The sequence below is a fragment of the Vicugna pacos genome, chromosome 14, assembly GCF_048564905.1.
Source record: "Vicugna pacos chromosome 14, VicPac4, whole genome shotgun sequence".
Lineage (NCBI taxonomy): Eukaryota > Metazoa > Chordata > Mammalia > Artiodactyla > Camelidae > Vicugna > Vicugna pacos.
Genome location: NC_133000.1, coordinates 43,873,023 through 43,894,094, shown reverse-complemented (window position 1 = coordinate 43,894,094; position 21,072 = coordinate 43,873,023). Strand labels below are relative to the sequence as shown.

General features: G+C 34.1%; 1 protein-coding gene across 1 annotated transcript in view; it reads left to right on the top strand.

The window, feature by feature from the left end:
• The window catches only part of DACH1 (dachshund family transcription factor 1), a 393,411-nt gene extending 377,742 nt beyond the window's left edge, over positions 1–15,669 (top strand). The window contains exon 11 of the mRNA XM_006210279.4: positions 15,533–15,669. Coding sequence (XP_006210341.2) covers positions 15,533–15,570 — 38 coding nt within the window. The 3' untranslated portion in view covers positions 15,571–15,669. The remainder of the gene's footprint in view (positions 1–15,532) is intronic.
• The last annotated feature ends 5,403 nt before the right edge of the window (positions 15,670–21,072 follow it).

Here is a 21,072-nt window from a genome sequence, read left to right as displayed (position 1 = left end):
GTTTGTATTTTCATATAGTATGGAGTAACCGCAGACTCTTCTAATTCATAGATAATCATACTCCAGAGATAGTAAATCTCCAAACATAGTTCCACCTAAGCTTACTAATTATACCTATAAAACGATGAATGATGGCTACAAATTATTGGATCTGACTCTCATTCTTTATTTATTTCTCCCTGGGAGAAAGAGCACTGGATGGGGAGATTTTAGGCCATAAATTATTCCCATACATAATCAGGTATGCTGTGTTCAACCTCAATTCCATACTGTGATTTTGCATTCACTTATGAAATTCCCATTTTAACATATTAAGAATGAATTATTTGACTTCCATGATGAAATGATATTTACTTGTATTAATAATTTCAATATGTTTATTTTTTTCTTCATGGCTTACACTGATTAGAATAGTTTTAAGTCTATCTTGTTTCAGGTCTTTGGACTGGATTTTAGAAATTTCTCCAAGCAAAGTTATATGAAATCTCACAGTGTAGACTCTCTAGTTCAAGTGCTGGGAATAGAGAGAAACTTCACAAATGAGAAAAAATTTGATGTAAGACACTAGGAATGGGAAATGCATTCCTCTTCTAAACCCAACAGATGGTTCTGGGTTCAAGTCAACCATTGCCCAGGTAGGACCATAAACTCAGTGCAACCAAGTGTATTTTCTGAGGGAACTCAGAAATAGACATTTTTACGTAAAATGACAGATTTTGAAAAACAAAATGGAACCCTGATCAAGGTAAATGTTTATTTATGTTCTCTGATAATAATAGTAAGACAGAAAAAAATTCTCTCAATCAAAAAAAAACCCCAAAAACTCATCATGTATCAGATTATCAATACATAAACCAAATTGAAAAGAGCAATTAAGTCACAAGTAAAGAGAACAGTTGTCCAAGATTTTTAGAATGACTGCAGTAACTTCCCCTAACTGCTTTGAATTCAGACATACTTTTGAGGCCTACTTGCCCATATCTTTCTTCAAATGTGTGCAATTCAAATTAATCCCATTTTATCAGGCACTTTAATGATTTGACTATTGCAAAGGATTACAAATGCCAAAATTTTTTTATAAATTCTAACTTTAGTTCTTAAATTATTAGAATGAGGAGTACTTAAATAAATTGCAGAAGGTCCTTTAATTCAAAGGGTTGATTAATTATATAATATAGGTCCTTGGCTTATATTTCCCTAAGAATTCATAACCAATCTTGGTTAACATATCCAAGGCTCAATAAGTGAAAAGTGTGAAGTAAATATAGTAGATAAAAAGGAAAATGTTAATGGCATGGCACTCATATGCTTATGGTCTTTTAGAATAAATTTCTTACAATTCTTCATAGTTTTCCCAGATGGGACCTCATTGCGATACATGATATATTTAATTTAACTTCCAAGGTTTATCAGCAGCAGAATCAAAATGCCTGTAAAAAACTATTTATCCCTATCATATTATATCTCATTATTTGTAGAGCTTTGTTGTAGTCTTACAATGAGTTTTAAAATGCAGACAAAATTCAACTATGCCTCTTTGCTCCTTTTACACATTTTAATACAGCAAAAGAGGGCAAGTGGCCTTCTGCGCTGACCTGATTTTGGTGCAGACTAGGCAGAAACCTCCTCTGTGGCTCTCAAAAAGTTATTTTTGTCAAGTCCATATTCAGAACATGGGAATTGTCATCAACAATCCATGGCTCACACCATGACAGACAATCCATTCAGAAGAAGTCAAAACATCAAGGAATCTGAGCTATCTTGTTAACAAAACAACAAAGCAAACCTCATTTTGATCCAAAGCTGGGAATAGCATTCGCTTACTTTCCACATCTCATCTCATAATTTCACATCCGTAACAGAAGTCTCAACTGACTAATTCCAAAAATACTGATAGCATTTATCTACACAGTGAAAATGCTATGAAAATTAATGTTGAATGGTGGTAAATAAACTTATAAAAATTAGGTGAGTATTTTTAGGATGTTTATATCTTTAAGTTTCAGTATAACTAGATTTGAGGAGTTTGTTTTTATTTTTGTAAAGTCACAAGAATTGTAGACTAACTGTCCACTTTGATCTCAAATGCAGTTCTTGGTTGCCATTTTTTTCAGTAATGTTTCAACATGTGATTCTATTCCTCTGTGAGTAAATTAGAACACAGGTATTTATTTAAATACAACAATTCACATAAAAGGCTGTGAATTATCACAACTCAGTCGGCACCATTGCATGTTATTTTCACAAAACAAAGGTAATGCAAAAACCTTTCCAATTATTTCCTTAATGTTAAAAATGTATGGTCAACAAAGAAGTGAAGTTTTATCTCATTAGTCTTTGAAGTTTTTCCACGGTAACTCATTTTTAGATTTGTTGTTTATAAGAACTCACTAGCACACCATTGGGAACATACATGTTCCAAAGCCTAAAATTAATTTAATAGATAAAATCTGAAATTTAGAAAATTTGATTTTTTTTCTTGAAAGCTGTAAAAGATTCTCTTTTAATGAAGTAACGCTTTGATCTATTGCTTCTGAAATGTAAACAGTACTTTCAGAGCACAAACAAAGCAAGTAATTCCAACTGCATGATTGATGAAGATTCATTTAAGTCTAGTATGTTAAGTCTTAACCTCTGAGAAGCCATATTATTGACACATTTTATATAACTTTGGCAAACAAGAGAAATAAATATTATGACTGCTTCTGAGATTGACTTTAAACAGATTCTTAAATAATATTTATTAAGACAAAAATCTGGTCCCCCTTGTTTCATATCTAAAATCAATATACTAAATCCTAAATGCAATATAAACAGTGTATAGGAGGAGTTAGTTGATAAAGAATGAGAATAAAGAAATGAAGAATGTAATGAATTCAGAAATGAGGTAATTAGGATTCAAATTATGGTGTTGTGCAAGGAATAGTGGGTAGGTGCCTTTGAAATAGAAGTTGAAAATCAAATTTCAGGGCTTAGAATGTAGTGGTTGGTAATTTGAAACGCGAATCTGGGAAAGAGATTCAAGCTAGAGTACACAATGATGATTTTGTCTTCCTGCTGCACAGTCTGTTGTGACAACTGGGCATTTAGATTAAGAGTGATACCAGCTCTCTATAGGCTGCTATGGAGCTGGAGGTGAGGTGGTTTGAATGTGAGGTCCAGACAAGAGACATAGCTTTGGGCATCATTAAGACCTTATGTTGAAAATATTGAATCTCTTTGCATAATCTTTTTATTTTTATTTATTTGTGTGTGTGTGTGTGTGAGTGGAGGTGATTAGGTTTATTTATTTATTTATTTTTAGAGGAGGTGTTGGGGATTGAACTCAGGACCTCATGCCTGCTAAGATGTGCTCTACCACTTGAGCTATATACCCCCTACTCTTTGCATAATCTTCACACTGTCATTTTTCTGAAAAGGCTAGAGTATCAAGCCACCCTCCTCCCACCCCAAGTAAAAGACTATAATGAGTAATAAATGCAACACTGGGAAACAAAGTATGTTCAAATGACTATGAGTTAACATATTTCTTTCATTTTGCACCATCCTTATTTGTATTGAATGACCTCATACATTTTTTTTTAAATAGAGAAACCATAATGTAGCTTTTTTTTTTTCTTATTATGGCAGTTAGAAAGGATGGATTACTCAGCATTGAATTTTGTCCATTAAAGTGAATGTAATAAAACTGAGACCAAAAAAAATTTACAGTGCTATGTTATATACATAAAATTAGAATAAATAATGCTAAAAATACATAGGGGTATATTAGATAATTCATATTTTGACTTATATATTTTGCATCTTTGTTGATTCTGCAGATTTTACCTATGACAAACTGTCAATTAAACTCTTGCATTAAGAGACATGTATTTTTCATGATATTGTTTCATATGGCAATATGTTGGATACCAGTCCTTTCAAGTAATCAAACTACATTGAATAGAGTCATAAACAAAAAAGCAGCAATAATTTACTTTCATTGCTAGCTTTCTCCCTCTGATGCATAGACATTCTTTGCAATCATTTGAACTGTATAAATATTCTTATTTTGATGAAGGGAGAGTAAAATTACATGTATTTTTTAGACTCGATAAGTAAAGGAAAAGTGCTCATATAACAGTGTTCTGAATTATCACAACAAAGTTTGTGTTATACCTAAATAATACTAGTCTTAGAGTGTATTTTAAGCTTTAGGCACACCATGGTTTTTCAATACATATGGCAACTGATGATAGAGTCATCAAGTGTCTGGTTAGAGTTGCAGCATTTAGAGAATTCTCATCTGAGTACTGAGCTAGTAAAGAACCAGGACCTATCGAAGAAGACTGACCAAGTTGTGAACTCTTCATTCAGACTCCCTGATGCTATCAAAGACTTGGGAAACAGGCAAGGTTTGTTATCCAAGATGTACACGTTAATAGTCTCATACTATCTGAGTAAGTTTCCTTAAAAGGTGGAACTAAAGTGTGACCAATTGAAATGAAGGGTTAATAAGATAAAATGGGCATTCCTGGCTGAACAGTTTGGTATTGTCCAAGTGCAACTGTGGAGTAGCCCTGAAATTAAGTGTAGTATGGAATCCCAATGGTAGGAAAATAAAGATTTTATTATAAAGTGGTTTTGACATAGTCCTAGATGAGTGTCTTAAATTCATAAAGCTTCTTAAAATCTAACCTTAATTCAGAATGTAATTATCTACATGGTGATATAACTTAATTTTATTCATGTCACAATTGCTAGTGATGGGAAAATAAGGCAATACTGACAGTAACCACAGCCACAAGCTATTAATTTTAATGGAAATAGTGGCCAATGTTACCATGACCCAGGGCAGAATTTCACAGTAGGCATGAAATATACATACATCAGCGTTTATCTTCTTTCTAAACATATGCACATTTATTACAATATACTTAAGATGTTTATTTGCAGAGTTTTTGTGTTTATTTTTTGAAATTGTATTGAAGAAATTTGATAATCTCATGGAATTTAATATAGGCTGAGAACTAATTAGAACTTAAAATAAACGTAAATTGTAAGTCTAGAGTGCTTAGATATTTCCTGAAATTTTTTGTGTCTACAGAGATAATTTGTAAAATGCAAAATTATCTATTAGCATTGCATATTTTTGTGATAGCACCTTTTGTCTTTTTTCATTGCTTTCTACTTTAGAAAGCATTTAGTGTCTTACACTTGTTATTGTTTATGGCTGTTTTATTATTTTCCTCTTCAGCTGGCAAAGAATTATGCTTGCTTCCTTGAAAAACATGCAGTATAAGAATATTGCTTCAAATATTGCAAGATTCCAGATTTAACCAAAATTGAGCTTGGCCAATCACCACTTCTGAATCAAAGATTCTGAAAGATGTTAAAATGATTGGCTGATTTCTAGATGGATTTAATAGAGAAGTCTAGATTTTTTTTTCCTTCTCTTTCTTGTCTTTTTGGTAGTTCATTAAATGGTAGCAATCCTAGCAATATGGAGCTATACAATTTCCTAGGACGGTTACTCCTGTCACATTGCATCAAGTAATTTGATACAGTCATTATTTCTCTCAAACAAGTTTAACATAATTGACAATAATCATTTTTGTCTCTGAGAAGGCCACCATGTATCATGAAATATGATCATCAATCTTTAAGGAAAATCTGTTTTATTCCCAGTATAATCAAAGTACCCTAAGGAAATACAACTAATTTCTACTTCCACAAAAATATATATGTTTTTAGAAGGCCAAAACAAATCCTTTGAAGTGTGAAAATAAATATTCTGTGATTTAGAGTAACTCATTCCATTAGTAGCAAACCAGAGAGGTTTTCAAAAAAATAATTTTGATATAGTAAGACAAGAAATATTGTACTGGGAAATATGCAGCTTGGTTTTGCTGTTTCTGTGAAATCCAGGCAAGCTTCCAACAGCACTCACAAGGTAGCGTTTGGCTTGGTGAGTTCCACATGATGCAGAGTTAGGTTATCAATCTTTTCTGTGTTCTAGGAGAAAGCAAACTAAGATATACTAAAACACTGTAAGTTACAAGAACTGAAATACTTACCTGTGACATTGACCAGCATGTCTTTCTTATAAAAGAAGGAGTATTTATTATGTCTTGTGGCACAACAAATTACTTCAAAACTTCACGGTTTACAACACTTATTACCTCACAGTTGCTATATGTGAGGAATCTGAGAGTAACTTAGTTGGGTCATCGGCTTCAGGGTCTCTCCCAAGATGCAAAAATATGTTGGCAGGGGCTGTTGTCATCCCTAGACTCAACGGAAGCAGGCTCCCCTTCCAAGCTCACTCATATTGCTGTTGGCATGCCTCACATCCTCAAGGGTGTTGGACTGAGGGCCTCAGCTCCTTGCTGGCTATTGGCCAGAGGCTGTCATCAGTTCCTTGCCATGTGGACCCTCCATAGGCCAGCTCAGTACATAGCAACCTGCTTCATCTGTCCAAGCAAGTGAAAAGATCCAGAGAAAGTGTCTAGCAAGACGAAAGTCACAGTTTTTTAATAGCCTAATCTTGGAAGTGACTTTTCATCACCTATGGCATATTCTCTTCATTAGAAGCAAGTCGTTAACTAGATAGAGCCCAGACTTAAAAGGGAGAAGGATTACACAAGGATGTGACTACCAGGAAGCAGGGAGCCTTGCTAACCATCTTAGAGGATTCGTGCCACAGAGGGCTATGCAGAAAATAATATTGTCAAGCTACCTGGTGACAATGCAGTTGGAACAAGGAGTATTACATAATTCAAATACTTTATGGACTCAAGAATGTATGTAAAGGTAGACCAGAAGTTCACATCAGTCTTTGAAGGTAACCTTATCCCTGGTTTGTGGTTTAATGGGCATTTGCCAAAACTTGCCTGATCAATCCTACTTGACAAATACTCAACTGATTCTCATATTCTTTACACAGGATAATTCCATGAACACACTTTCTTGCCTGTTTGCTAATCTGTCTCTTTACTATGACTCTGCACATCTCTGAACTGATCCCTTATGTGTTTTTTTATTGCATTTCACTTAATTATGCTTTGCAGTCTTATGTGTTAATTTTAAAGCTTAGAGCACAGAGAACTACCTCATTTAATATTTGATGATTCCATTAGATGAGATAAAAGAAAAGCTATTCCCCACAAAAGTGGCCTTTCTTTAGTTAAAACAATTCTCATACTTACTGAAAAAACTGGAGATCTTTCACTGAAGTTTGACATTTTTTTCAAGTTTAGCATCAGGCCAGCATCTTGCTGCAACATTGTCTAAGTGTTAAATCAAGCTCTAGAGATTTAGAACTTTATTCATTCACAATTACGTACCATATTTTACACATACACAATATGACTTTATTAAAATTACTGAATGAGTCATGGTATAGAAAATAGAGAAATATAAAAAATGCTAAACCTTTAAAAGAAAAATCATGATTTTTTTCTCTCCAAACCTAAAAGAGGATAACTAAGCTTGACAAGAACAGCCCTTCTAGCTGCCACTTTTACCTGTTCCCTAGAGATAACACATACATTTAGTCTGAAAACTCAGTTTATTCACCACAGATTTTGTCTGTTTCTTGCAGTTTTAAGTGATACAAATGCTTGATTTGAAAGATCCTTATTTTCTGTCTCTTCAGTATCTATTTTTATCAAATCGGGTATCACTCCATTTAATGCTCCATTTTCATTAAGCATATTAGACAATTTGTCTATTTATTATTAAGTTTCAAATGTGCCGTCAAATGATTATTTCCTTCCAGCACTGTGTCTTAGTCGTCTTTCTCCCAGAAATGAATAGAAGACTGGAGAAAGTCATATGAAACTTCACTGTGTTTCTTTTTGCTAAAGTTGGGAGATCTCACCTTCCAATCAGGACAAGGTAACCTAAGTGCAAAGTGCCCCGTTCTCACTTGCTGGCACATTAACCGCTCTGATGGATTCTCACTTCTCACTAATGAATGCTTAATTAGAACACACACACAAATACTTTACCAAAGTAGACCTAACAGCAATATAATTTTTCTTTACTTACAGAAACAAAGCAAAACTTTAAAGATGTCTATATTCTGCTTTTTGCTTTTGTTTTGATAAACTTTTAAAAAGATAACCTGTGTTTCAAACTGTTAAACAAAACAGTAATTTCTTTATACCCGTGCATATTTCAGGGGATACTTATTAAAAATAAGTATGTTCTCTTGCATATAAGCACACTTTATTTGTCAGTGCAGTAAATATTTCATTGACACTTTTATTTAAAGTGACATTGAAATTCTAATTTTGTCATTTGACCTAATTATGTCCTTTTAGCATTTATAGCATTACTGAATCCAAATTAGTATCACATTATATTTAGTCATAATTTTCTTTAGTCTCTTTGATCTCGTGCATTTCCTTGGCCTTTTAAAAAATTATAAAATTGACATTTTTGAAAAAAGAATCTTAAGAAAATTCCTCATTTTTTATCTGCTATTTCCTCATGATTAGACTCAGGTATACCATCCAGAGACATGTAATAACCATCTTTCCCTCATTTTATAATGTTAGTTTGATGGTTCCTTATGTGTATTTTTATTGAGCACTCACCAGGTTCCAGGTAATGTTCAAGGTGCTGGAAATACACAAAGTCGTATGGTAGGTTACCTGCTCTTAGATTATAGCTAGACTTTTATCAAGTTCTCTAGGATGGTGGAGCTTGGTGAAGTGTTTGCATAGTGAAAACGACTTGGAAGAGAACACGAGTTTGGATTCTATGACAAGAGTTGTAACAACACTTAGGTTCTAGTGATACAATGCATGGGTTCCAACCCCTGTCTATGTGAGTACGGGCTGATTGTTCACAACCAGAACATTTTGTCAGGGGGCCAATATCTTTAACACTGCCTAGAATTGCCTGTCCCTACTGAGCAGACAACCAGTAGATACAGTTGACAATGATGATTTCAAATGAGCTCGGTCACGTTGGTCTGTTAGGCAACCTATTACCTCCTGCTGGTACTAGTAGATTTGGCCTGTGGAGACAGAACACCTCTGTCCTTGTGCCCTCTTACATGTCGTCTGTGCCCACTCACTAGAATGGCACCAGGTGATTATGGCGAAAGCGCTCAGAAGGGACCCAGGATCTGGTCCTCTCTTACTTTGGTCCAACTTTGTGGGCCTCAAGTTCAGCACCTATCACCTTGAATTACATAAAATTCAAAGTCTCCTGCAACTTTTTCAGTTTTTCCTTTTTAATTATAGTTGAGCACAACCTTGCCTATGACTCCCAGAAATCACTTACACTGTTATTATCTGCATTTCATGAAAAGAAATGATACTTACTCCATATCCTCTTGTGAAAGAGCCTGTGCTCAACATCAATCTCTCTTAAAATATTTCTCATGTTAAATGTAGACTTTGTGTCTCTGTTTCTTTGCCTCAGCAGTAGCAGGAATGTTCTTACTCTAAATAGAAAATTATAAAAAAAAAAGCAAGAAACAATATTTTCTTTAATTAGCTTCTTCCTTTAGGGGTTTTAGAAGAGGGGTTATGACTTGACAAAGATCCTTCCCATCTGTTGCTGTTTGTTTGCTTTTATTTTGACTTCCTTTCCGTTGCCTTATCAAATATCACATGAATCATTAACATTTGTTTTCATCACTTGTTTTGGTTTCCTTGCTTCATCTGATTAAGACATTCTGTTGAGAGAGGCTCGAGGCTACTATACTTCATATTAACCTAATATTCTTTAAGTAAATATTAAACTTTCAGATATACGATCTTGTATGTTTGTCTTCTGCTAGATTCATATATTGCTCAGCTCGGGGGTAGTGAGATGTGGGCACATACAACTGTTTTGTGAAAGCAGCAAAGTTCAGTAGATTACAGGTGTCTGGATATGTTTGGAACAAATAGATGCCTTTTTAATAAAACTACTTCCTAGTGGGGAATGTAATTTATTAAACCCTTTGTGCAAAAGACATGTAAGATATTCTTGTGGATGTCTGCAAGGGAATTCAATTCGAAACTGGGATAGACAGCTACTTGCACATTGAGTAATACCTTTCACTAGCATATGCCTTTGTTAATGATTTCACATACTTTCCACACAATGAGATAATTCAGTTCCTGGTGTTACTCAAGCAAGCAATTTGAAATTGTTCCAAACTGTTGCCATCTTCCCATATAAAATCTTATTTTATATTGTGATTGTTACTGAACAGATTTCACTAGTTTTAAAAATAAATGATCAACCTATTCAATACTCCAGTTTTATACATGGGATAAAAGCTAAATTCTATATCTGTCTACATGTATTAGATGTTACAAGTAACTACTTATATAATGATAGCTCCAAAAACATTAAATCAAAAAAGTAAGCTTCATCAGTAAAAAACATAAAACAAATTGAAATTTTGTGAAAGATTCCACATTTCCCCCTCCTTCGTCAAAGTGAATGAATAACATACAGAATTTGTATACTTAATGGTCTGATGATTTGATTGTTTGAAGTTTTATATTAAAACTGAGATCCACTTTTACCAGAAATTTAATTTTTTTCTTTAACTTATTATCTGTAGATCTAAATCTGCATAATAACAGTAAGTAGCATACAAAACTTCACGCCTGCAACAAACTATTCAGTGATCAAGATACTTTCTTATACACCAAATTATAGCTGTAAGCATCAGATCACAGTGAACTTTGGAACTACTTGGAATTTGTAATTTAAATAGTTTCACTCAATCCCTACTCCCAAATGCTTTTAATTAGAACAGACTTTTTAATTAAGTACTCCCATGCACAAAAGTGTAGCTTGATGATTTTTCTGTCATATCAACCTCCCATGCAAAGCAAATAACCATCATGTCAAAGGAGGGTATGTTCTCTGAAACCAAGCTGTAAGAATTTTAGTTCCGATTTCAAATTGTTCAGTTGAGGCTCTGCATTACTTTTTTGTAAAATGTAAACCTCCGTTTTCTGGGAAGATGGTGAGGAACGGGTCCACAAAGCAGGGAGACTGACGGTACCAAGGTGTCCAAGAGTCTGTCCCTGACTCACAGAAGTGTGTTTCCTCCAGTGATCTTCCGGTTGCTATTAGAGGAAGTGCCCTGGTGGAATGGATTTGGATTCACATAAATATCAAATCACTGTACTTCCATTAATTAGCTCTGTGAAAATGCACACGATAGCTTAACCTATTTGAGCCTTAACTTAGCGTATTTGTAAAAGACACTAAAAATACCTATTTTGTTGAATTGTTGAAAGTTAAGATTTAAAACCTATAAAGTGCCCTGAACACAATAGGTGCTCAGAAGATATTAGCTATACTGATAATAATCATGTTGCCTTTCTTGTCAATTTACTTGATCATAAAGGAAAGTTCTCATCCATTTGAGATTTTGAGGAATAATCACTTCATAAGTCCAGCTCAGCATCAGGAAAAATACACAGAAATGCATAAAGACAGCATTTACTTTAGGAAATGGCTAGTGGGTGTGAGATTACCTAGTTCAAAAGTAAGTATAATGCACAAAGGGCATCCCTGAAAGCAAAACATGTGAATAAGCCCTCTGAGTTTCCAGGTGCAAACATACTTCTGAATAGTGAGGTCTTAGCCATGAAAATACTCAGAGATTCCAATAATCTCCATCCTATAGCTTGTTTTTACACGGGCTTTCTGTAGGGCTCTGTGGCCTTGACTTCTGTTTGAAGAGTCAGGGAGGGACGAGGTATTGGAACCATTATTAAGAACATAAAAACACAGCACAGTTTGAATTATGGGTCCATATATTCTTCCTAGCACCCTTGCCATTCAACTTGCACTCAGGTGGTTTGTTAGCAGAAGCCTGAGATAGACCTCTAGTTCCAGAATTCAGAACCCTGCTCTCAGCTCTCTGGGTACATCCAAATGTGACTGTTTGCTATGGGTTGGAGGACCAGCGTAATGCCTCTGGAACAATATAAAATTACTGAAAACCTCTTTTCTTGCAGACTTTGAATTATCCATAACTATATTTCAGTAAAGGTGACAAAATTATAAAGTAGATTTGCTTTGAAAGTTGGGCTCTGTAAACAAAGGGAGGGGGAGTTACTCTTCTAGGGTCTGTCTATGCCTGGTATATTTCTGTTTCCAGTTAATTGTAAGGCAGATAATCTCTGATGTCTAGGTATCATTTAATCATGGAAATGCCTTAACTGTAGCAGTTGGGATCTATTTTATAGCTGGCATCTTTAATGCTTGATGCATTTGTTCATCTGTTAGGAACATTAGTCAAAAATTGAAGGAGACATTTATTAAAAGTAGATTATTATATTAGATCAATTACTGAGCACATAAATATATATAAAGTTTCATAAGTGTATTTTTATATGACTACAGTTAGGATGCTTACCAAAAAATTACTAGCGTTATATTTTTAATTAATATAGTTTATTTTAAAATTTAGTTTCAGGTAGACTTTAAAATTTCTAACATGTTAAAGATAATTATTATTTTTAGTATATAAGCAAGTTAATTATGTATTTTTTAATATAGAAACTTCATTTACTACAATGAATGTATCTGTACTGTTTCAGAGTTCTTAAACAGGCCTTTTTTCTCCCCTCACAAGTAGAAAGTTTCCATTTCAACAGTTCAGATGATTTTCTTTTTTTTCCCTATATCTTTCCCTTTCATTTATTTTTCAAATTGAAGTATAGTTGGTTTATAGTTAATTTCTGGTGTACAGCATAGTGATTCAGTTTATATATATATATATATATATATATATATATATTCAGTTTATATAATATATATATATATATACATACACACACACATATATGTACATATATATACATATTCCTTTTCACATTCTTTTTTATTATAGGCTATTACAAGGTATTGAATATAGTTCCCTGTGCTATACAATAGGAACTTGTTTATCTATTTTACATATATTAGTATCTGCAAATCCTGAACTCCCAATTTATCTATTCCCACCCCTTTTCCCATCCTGGTAGCCTCAAGTTTGTTTTCTGTGCCTGTGAGTCTGCTTTGTAAATAAGCTCGTTTGTCTCATTTTTTTTAGATTCCACATATAAGTGATATCATATGGTATTTGTTTCTTTCTCTTTCTGGCTTACTTCACTTAGTATGATCATCTCCAGGTCCTTCTCCAAAACTTTAACATTTGAGGCTACATTCAAAAGTTTAAGGCAAGCCTCATGCTAAAACCTTCTCCTTCTAATACTGATGGGAAAAGAGACATGGCTGCTGCTTTTGTGGGTCTCATCATGTGGGAAGCTTCCCGTATGGAACTTGTAGGTGAGACAAGTTCTATGCAGTTAATTCTTAGGGTGCTTGAATAAATAGGAGAGCTCTATTTAGAGAAGTTCTAGAGATGCTAGCAGCAATGTGAGTGGGGAAGGAGGAGGTACTTATCTTCCAGGCTTCTGGAAAGAAGAACAGACCTGAATACTCCAAAGCAGTGCAGAGCTTGGTGTGCCATATGTAAAATGCAAAGGAGAATCAGGGTCACTGAGTGAAGCAGAGTGGTAGCAAGGTAAGATTAGAGAGGAAAGTCAATACCAAATTATGTAGTCCTTTAGACCTGGGTGAAGAATTTGGCTAGTGGGTCTTTTAAAACAATGATTCATACTTAATGAATGATTTTTATATATCCATTATTTGCTACTGGATTCCTTCTACTTAATATGCTATGGACATCATAGGAGATTAGAAAATACTTTTTTAAGACTTTAATTTTTTTTCTTTAGTGTACAAAGATTTTTAAGTATCAATAGACTGAGATGTTAATTTTGAGCAAATTATCACTTTTTTCTTGGTATTTTGAAGGACTTTACTTAGTGAAATTTGAACTTGGGGAAAATTAAGACTATTTCTGTTCCCCTTTTCTAATCCTAGGAGGCATTATCTATTTTTCAAAAAATAAGGATGAGAATGATATCCTCAACATAACTGAATACATGATAGAAATATTGAGATAATTGAAAGGAGAGAGAAATAGGGTTAATTAAATAAGGACTAAAAATTAGAAAAGTTTGGTAAAAGCATCAGCATTCTACTTCTTTGGTTATTTCTATATTTTATATTACTGAATTTTAAAACATTAGTTGCTTTATTTAGTAAAAATCACTAAGGTCAAAATTATTTTTAAAAAGGTCCAATTTTTAGCCACATGATACTAAGAATATGAAAGACAAGTTTTAGTTTCTTTATTTTTATAATATCAGTTTATTAGGTTTATTTATCTTCTATGTGTAAGTCACATGAAAACTATATCCGATTCATTCATTCGTTCGTTCATTCAACAAATATTTATTGAACATGTACTGGGTGTGTGGACTATACCACTAAGAAAAACAGACATCCTGGAGGTAATATTCCAACTGTACAAACTAGACTAAGCTCAAACACGGTAGGAATATAAAATTTGGGCACATCAATATTTTTATGAAGTAGAAGAGTGGTTTAACATTGGTTTTAAATTTCTTACTATTTACTCTATCTACTGCAGTTTATGTAAAAGCACTCAATTAGCTTCATGCTGAAGGTGAAATCTGCAAATATGTAGACTCTTGTCTATTTCCTAAATTTACTGAAAGTCATTTCTGTTTCCTTTTGTTTTAATTCTTGAAGCTACCAGGAATTCTGCAAACATTTACACTGCAGTATGCATTTTGAAAAACTGTTTAGAAAACTTTCTTTTTCTGATTTCCTTCTACTGTAGGTATGAAAACTTGAAATTTAGACATATTTTACACAAATATTTCCGAAGTTTGGATCATACCACAAAGCGGACATTTAAGAGGGTGTTACATTTGAGAAGTAGGCTTACATTTTGTTTTGTTTTTCTTGTGGATTTTGAATTTCTTTTTTCCGCTCCATTCAAATGGGTTTCTCGAACATGTCCAAGATTTGACTGACTTTTCTTTTTTCACATAGCTGTGTATCTCTCAACTGATAAAAGTTGAATAGTATATTTCTTCTTAACATTTAATTGTTCAGTTAATCGCACTTTAAGGTAGAAAGGCTATATAGTTCATTGATAGTATTGAAATAACCTAGGTGGCTTTCATATAAATAGCAACAAATGTGCACAATAGTTACATTGCATGGTGTATTTAACAACACCACTAAGGAGTAAGGTGAGGGAGCTCAGTCTTTCGTGATGGAGATATATCTGAGTGCATTCAGGGAAAATTTGGTTCTGCAAGCTTGGAGGAGGTAATTGTCATTCAACATAAATCAGCTAGCTTTGCATATCAGTGAAATACACACACATAGTCTTATCTATTTTCTGAGTGCTCAGGACTGATATCAAAATAGCAAATATATATTTATGAGAACTAGAAATGTATTCTTTTCAGTCACATAAACTCAATGTAATTATGAAATTAACTTTGAGAATATGTGAAAACTGTTCCTTCCTAAATAAGTGAAAACAGAATAAAACTCACAAATTTTATCTTAGGCTATGTAGTTTTTATATTCACATTTGTTCCCTAAATGCCATGTTATTAATTGGTTGCTTTTTGTTGTTCATTTTTAGATGGACGACTTTATTTGAAAACTACTGTCATGTACTGAGTCTTTCCTGTTGAAGAAATCCATCTTATAGTAAAGAACTTTGCAGTCAGACACCCCGTCATTGGAAAGTTTGGAAAAAATAAAGTCCTTTTAAGGGAACTTCTTCAATTTTGTGTATTAATGTTCTTTAAAAGTTAAAGTATTCCACGAAAAAAAAAGTTTCCTTCATTGATTTTCACCTGTGGTTCATACCAGAGACCTGAGAATGTTTGTACATGTACAAGTATCAAACTTCTTACAGTTAATGACTGCAACTTTGCTGCTGGACACTTGTATACAGAGTTAAAGGCAGGTCTGAATAAGACCTAGTTTTTTTTTTTTTTAATGGAATGAATCATTTTCCTCTCCTGAAAATTCTGTATCTGAGCACATCAAAAGACTCTTGTAGCACTGGTCAACCAGACTTACAGAATTATGTCCTCCAAAAACCAGCAAGAACACTTGGAAATGAACTTGTAGGGGACATAGAGGAGTCCTAAAAAAAAAATCAATTAAACAAAAGAGTAACATTTCTGTTACATTCAATTTTAAACTCTCTAATTGTGGGTTTTCTCCTGAAGATTTTTGTTCGTATACTTTCCAAAAGACCAACAAATGGATATTGACAAGAACCCAGTGAAATAACATTTTGCATATCTGAAAAGAAGCATTGAAAACAAACCGAAAGATTATGTTGAAGGTCTTTTTTTTCTTTAAAAACATTTATAAATGTAACATGTTTTCATTCCAAACTGGTAGTGGTATATAGCATTTAAAATGATAATGATGCTTCTTATTCAAACTGTTGGTCACATGTACAGTATATAAACATAAAACATACAAGGAAGGTATTATGTATGCAGTAGTATACTAGAGTTTAGGAAAATGAAAATTTTAGAAAATACGTTTTGTCACCCTGTTGGTCAGAAAGACACCTTTCTGGTTTTAACGCATGCAGGCATGTAAATATTTGTCTGGAGTCACAGTATTAATGAATGAGATCTTAAGCATCTGGTGACATCAGAACTCTGTGGCAGCCACTTTTATTTGTATATTGAACCCTAGTTAGTGCCCCAGACTGCACTATTGAGAATGGATTGTGGCTGAACAGTAAATCAAAACACCAGAAATATTTTTATATGTTAATGTCATATTATGTTAATGTTGCTGAAAGACAAAACCTAACAAACCCTTGATGCTTGATGTATCAGTCCAATACCATGTAGCTGAGTGATAAGGTTAAAAATGTGTTGTGTTTCCCACCCTGGTCAGAGGGAAGGGTGCCTACGTGTTCTTTTCACTGTCTTCTTGAAAGTTACAGTATGTGTTTTCACTTTTGTGCAGATAACTGGAAATCAAGCTACAAACAGTGCTTATTACACGCTGAAGTTACCTTCTCTTCGTTTTTACATATTTGTAATTACACCTTTAAAGGCTGATCTTGTGAATCAGTACAGTTGCTGTACATTTTATGATTTTGCCATCGTCAAAAAATTTTATGATCATAACATTATTTATTACCATAAATAGCAAAATCTTAAGTGTCCAAGAAAACTAGCTTAAAAAGGTTTAAAGATAGTTCTGATTGGGTATTAATTATTTGGTTAAGAAAAGGAATTAACATGGTAGATACTCTGGCACTAAGCTTCTATAGTTTTTTAGGTCTTCCTTGCAATACTGGAACATACTTCTTTTGTGTAGCTCGCTATTAACCAGCTAAGTCCATTTTTGAATACAATAAAAGGTTATATATACAGTTCCTATTTTTAGCTTGCTTAAAAGGGAGCAATATTTTTATTTAAAACACTGTTAGTAAATGCTTTGTAGAAACTTGGTTTTCTAAGCATAGTTCTTCCGTAACCATCTTTTGTTATTTGAGCACAGAGATTCTATTTCTTGTTGTATGTATTTCTTGTTTTGCCCCGTATGCGGTCTTTAAAGGGTTACAACACTTAACATTGGAGGGACTTGTGGCAAGCTTTTGAATCATACATTTTTTGAAAATTTTTTAAAAAGTCTACAATTTACATAAGTAGTAGAATCAGCCATTTTTCTGCTCCTTGCATAGAGTCACCTGTTAAGTAGGTTAAATAGTTTTAAAATTCATCCTTTCCAGATCTTTGAGAATGCTTTAGTGTTTGGTTCGCTATAAAAGGAAATTTTAGCAAGGATTAAAGAAAAAAGCTATCAGCTATATGCTAAGAGAGAATCTTACTAACCTGTTGTAAATATTCCAATTCATGAAATGTTATTTTAAGTCTGTAACTTAAGTTTCTTCCCCTCTTTTTAGTTATATGGCTTGGTTTAAAATTTGTTTTTGTTTTTTGGGGTTTTTTTTTTTTGGTTTAAACAAGTAAAATTGTGCCCATTTTATGGTTTCCATGCTTTTGTAATCCTAAAAAGTATTAATGTCTAGTTGTTCTATATTATAACCACATTTGCGCTCTATGCAAGCCCTTGGAACAGAACATACTCATCTTCATGTAGGACCTATGAAAATTGTCTATTTTTATCTATATATTTAAAGTTTTCTAAAAATGATAAAAGGTTATTACGAATTTTGTTGTACAAAATCTGTACAAAAATCTGTTTTTACATCATAATGCAAGAATTGGAAATTTTTCTATGGTAGCCTAGTTCTTTGAGCCTGGTTTCAATGTGAGAACCACGTTTACTGTTATTGTATTTAATTTTCTTTTTTCTTTTCAACAATCTCCTAATAAAACTGTCTGAAATCTCCCTGTGACTTTATTTACAGTTCGTCTTTATTAAATTTTGTAAAATGCAGAGCACTGAAGGAATATTTACTTTCTAATGGGAGGCAACTAAAAACAACAGAAGTCAGCTCTTTACAATGCGAAGGGGACAATGCTCAATGATTTTATTTAACATGCAACTGCTTCTATCTCTAATATGAATTACTGTGGTGAAAAACATCATAAAAGCACACTCTGTAGTTATTGTTTAACAAGCAGATTTTCCATATTTTGTTTCTTGCCAGCTAAGCAAACTGCCCACATATACATGATTTATTTATGTACATTTCTCAGTTTATGAAGCTGTTATTTGTACCTTTTTCCTTTATATTCTTATATTCCCATGATTCTTATTTCACAAAGCTTTGTGCTGAATAATGTAAAGTAGACATTTTGATGGAACAAAATATATTATTCCCATATCTCTAAGAGTGTAGATTTGTAGCGCTAACTCAGTGTTTTGCTTTCAGTCTTTATCACTGGGAAAAAAAAAGGCCTTTAGAAACTTTGCAATTCCAGTATTCTTTAATAATATATAAATGTTTTCATCAATTCAAAATGCAGCACTTAAAGAAATATTGGGTTACTATCTCAGCGAATACACTGAACATTCCCAAAAGAATGAAAAATGAATATTTTTGCTGTCTAAAGAAATTATTTCAATGAATTAACAAATTACAATTTTCCCTAATAAAATCCTAAAATGTTTATGTGACCATTACCAACACATTTTCGTCTTCTGTCATCATATGTTTTGGTCAGGAAGACTTGTACTAGGACATCATACAGCCTCTGGATGTTAGTTGAATTTGGTGATGATTTAAGGTTTTTTTTTTTCCCCCGTGTGTTTCATTGACACTAGCAAATTTACAAGATGAACAAAAGTTATTTATGACTAGAGGAGAGTAAATTATAAATAAAAGTCATATGGATTGCACTTTTACATCATGGGAAGTAGAGATGTTAATAGAATTAAAACATTATTGTAAATGGCATTGTAAATATATCCCTTTTCCTCATGTGTAGGCTTGGTGCTAACATTTATCTTTCGTATGTACAACTGGTATATAAAAGCTGAACTGATTCTCATTTCTTCATTTAAAGAGACTCATTAATAAAGCCTCTATTCTGCACAAAGCACTGTGCTAGGTGTTGTAATAAATGAAGTTGAAAACATAGCTATTGTCCCAGAGGAGCTTCTAATTTTGTTGGAATAGGAAGTCTCACTTTCAGCAAGAAAAGATTCACTGAACATCTATTCTGCACTAAGTAGAGAGCTGGCATTAAGAGGGTATCGACTTTATGGGGTAACAACCTAGTGACCTATTTCATACATTCACCTTCTAGCGATTAATACGAGACCATCTGAGAGACAAATCTGTAGAGCTTGAGAAAAGAGATGGACGCATTGTTTCCTGGATGAAACACCATCCTACTCTTTTCATGTTATTTTTCATTTATTTCAATCCCCTCATTCTTCTCACCAATGCTTGCAAGCTTCGTTTTAAGTTAAGAAGCCTGTTCACAAAAATAGTATTATCAACAAACAATAAATCCCTAATATTCTGATTATTGAGTCTCGATGTACAATATTCAGTTCTCATCATCTAGCATCTATATGTCTCAGATAAGTAATGGCCTAAAAGCATTCACACACAGACCACAAACTCCTAAATGCCGAATGAGCGTGGTGGGTCATGAGTGGCATTTGTAGTGGCAGCATCACTGACACTTACAGGTCAATGAGCTGGAGATGCTGGCTTGAATCATTGCATCAGTTGGGACTCCTTTGGTTGGGCTGCAACCAAATTCCCACAAGGTTAAAGAGCAAAAGGAATTGGTTATGAAGACAGAGGGATACACACGGAACCTCAAGCCAGGATGGAAACCAGCCCCCGGGGACCAGGGTCCCTTTTCCACCTTCATCTGTCTGCTCCTCCCAGTGACTCTGCTTCTTTCTCCTCTCAGTGTAAACATATTTGTTTCTCTTCGTTCCTCAACTATTCAGGAGCATAACACCCACCTCACAGATGCTTATCTGTGTGTGTATGTGTGTTTAGTTCTATACACTCGTATAACAAGGGTAGTTTCCTGTGAGCACCGCCACAGTCAGGATCCAGAGTATTTTCATCACAGGGAGCCCTCAAGCTATTTTTCTATTGCTGACAGTCACTGACCTCTCTCCCTACCTCTTTGTATAACTCAGGGTCCTCCAGAGAAACAGAACTAATAGTTTACACACACACACACAGAAATGTGCATGCTACTAGACCCTGTAGAGCATGTAGATCTTCAAATGCCCCACCTAGTCCTCTAACAGCCCCTGAAGCCTGTGGAGAGGGAGTAGGTGGGATTCCCCCTGATGCCTGGTACAGAGTTGGTCTAATCCGGGCAACTTGCCCGCATGGATTGCAGCTGCTCTTCAGCCCAACCCATACCATCTGGGGGGAAAAAGGAAGGAACTACAGCAGTGAATGGGCTGATCACTCAGGAGCTCTGGGCTTTGACCCTTTGCACAGACAGTGGGCTGTTCTAAAGGGATTAAACTCTGTGGCTTGAACAATGAAAAGTTGTAGGGTGGATGATCATGAATAAGCACCCCCGTGGGGTCAAAATATCTGGAAAGATATTTGGATTATTGTGTGAGAGGCTCGAGACTGTTCTCACAGTTTCAACCCTCAGGTTCACACCAGCCATAGGCTGTGTATGGACCCTAGCAACTAACCCTTTCTCAGCAGGTAACCTTTGGCAGGTAACCCTTTGGCTG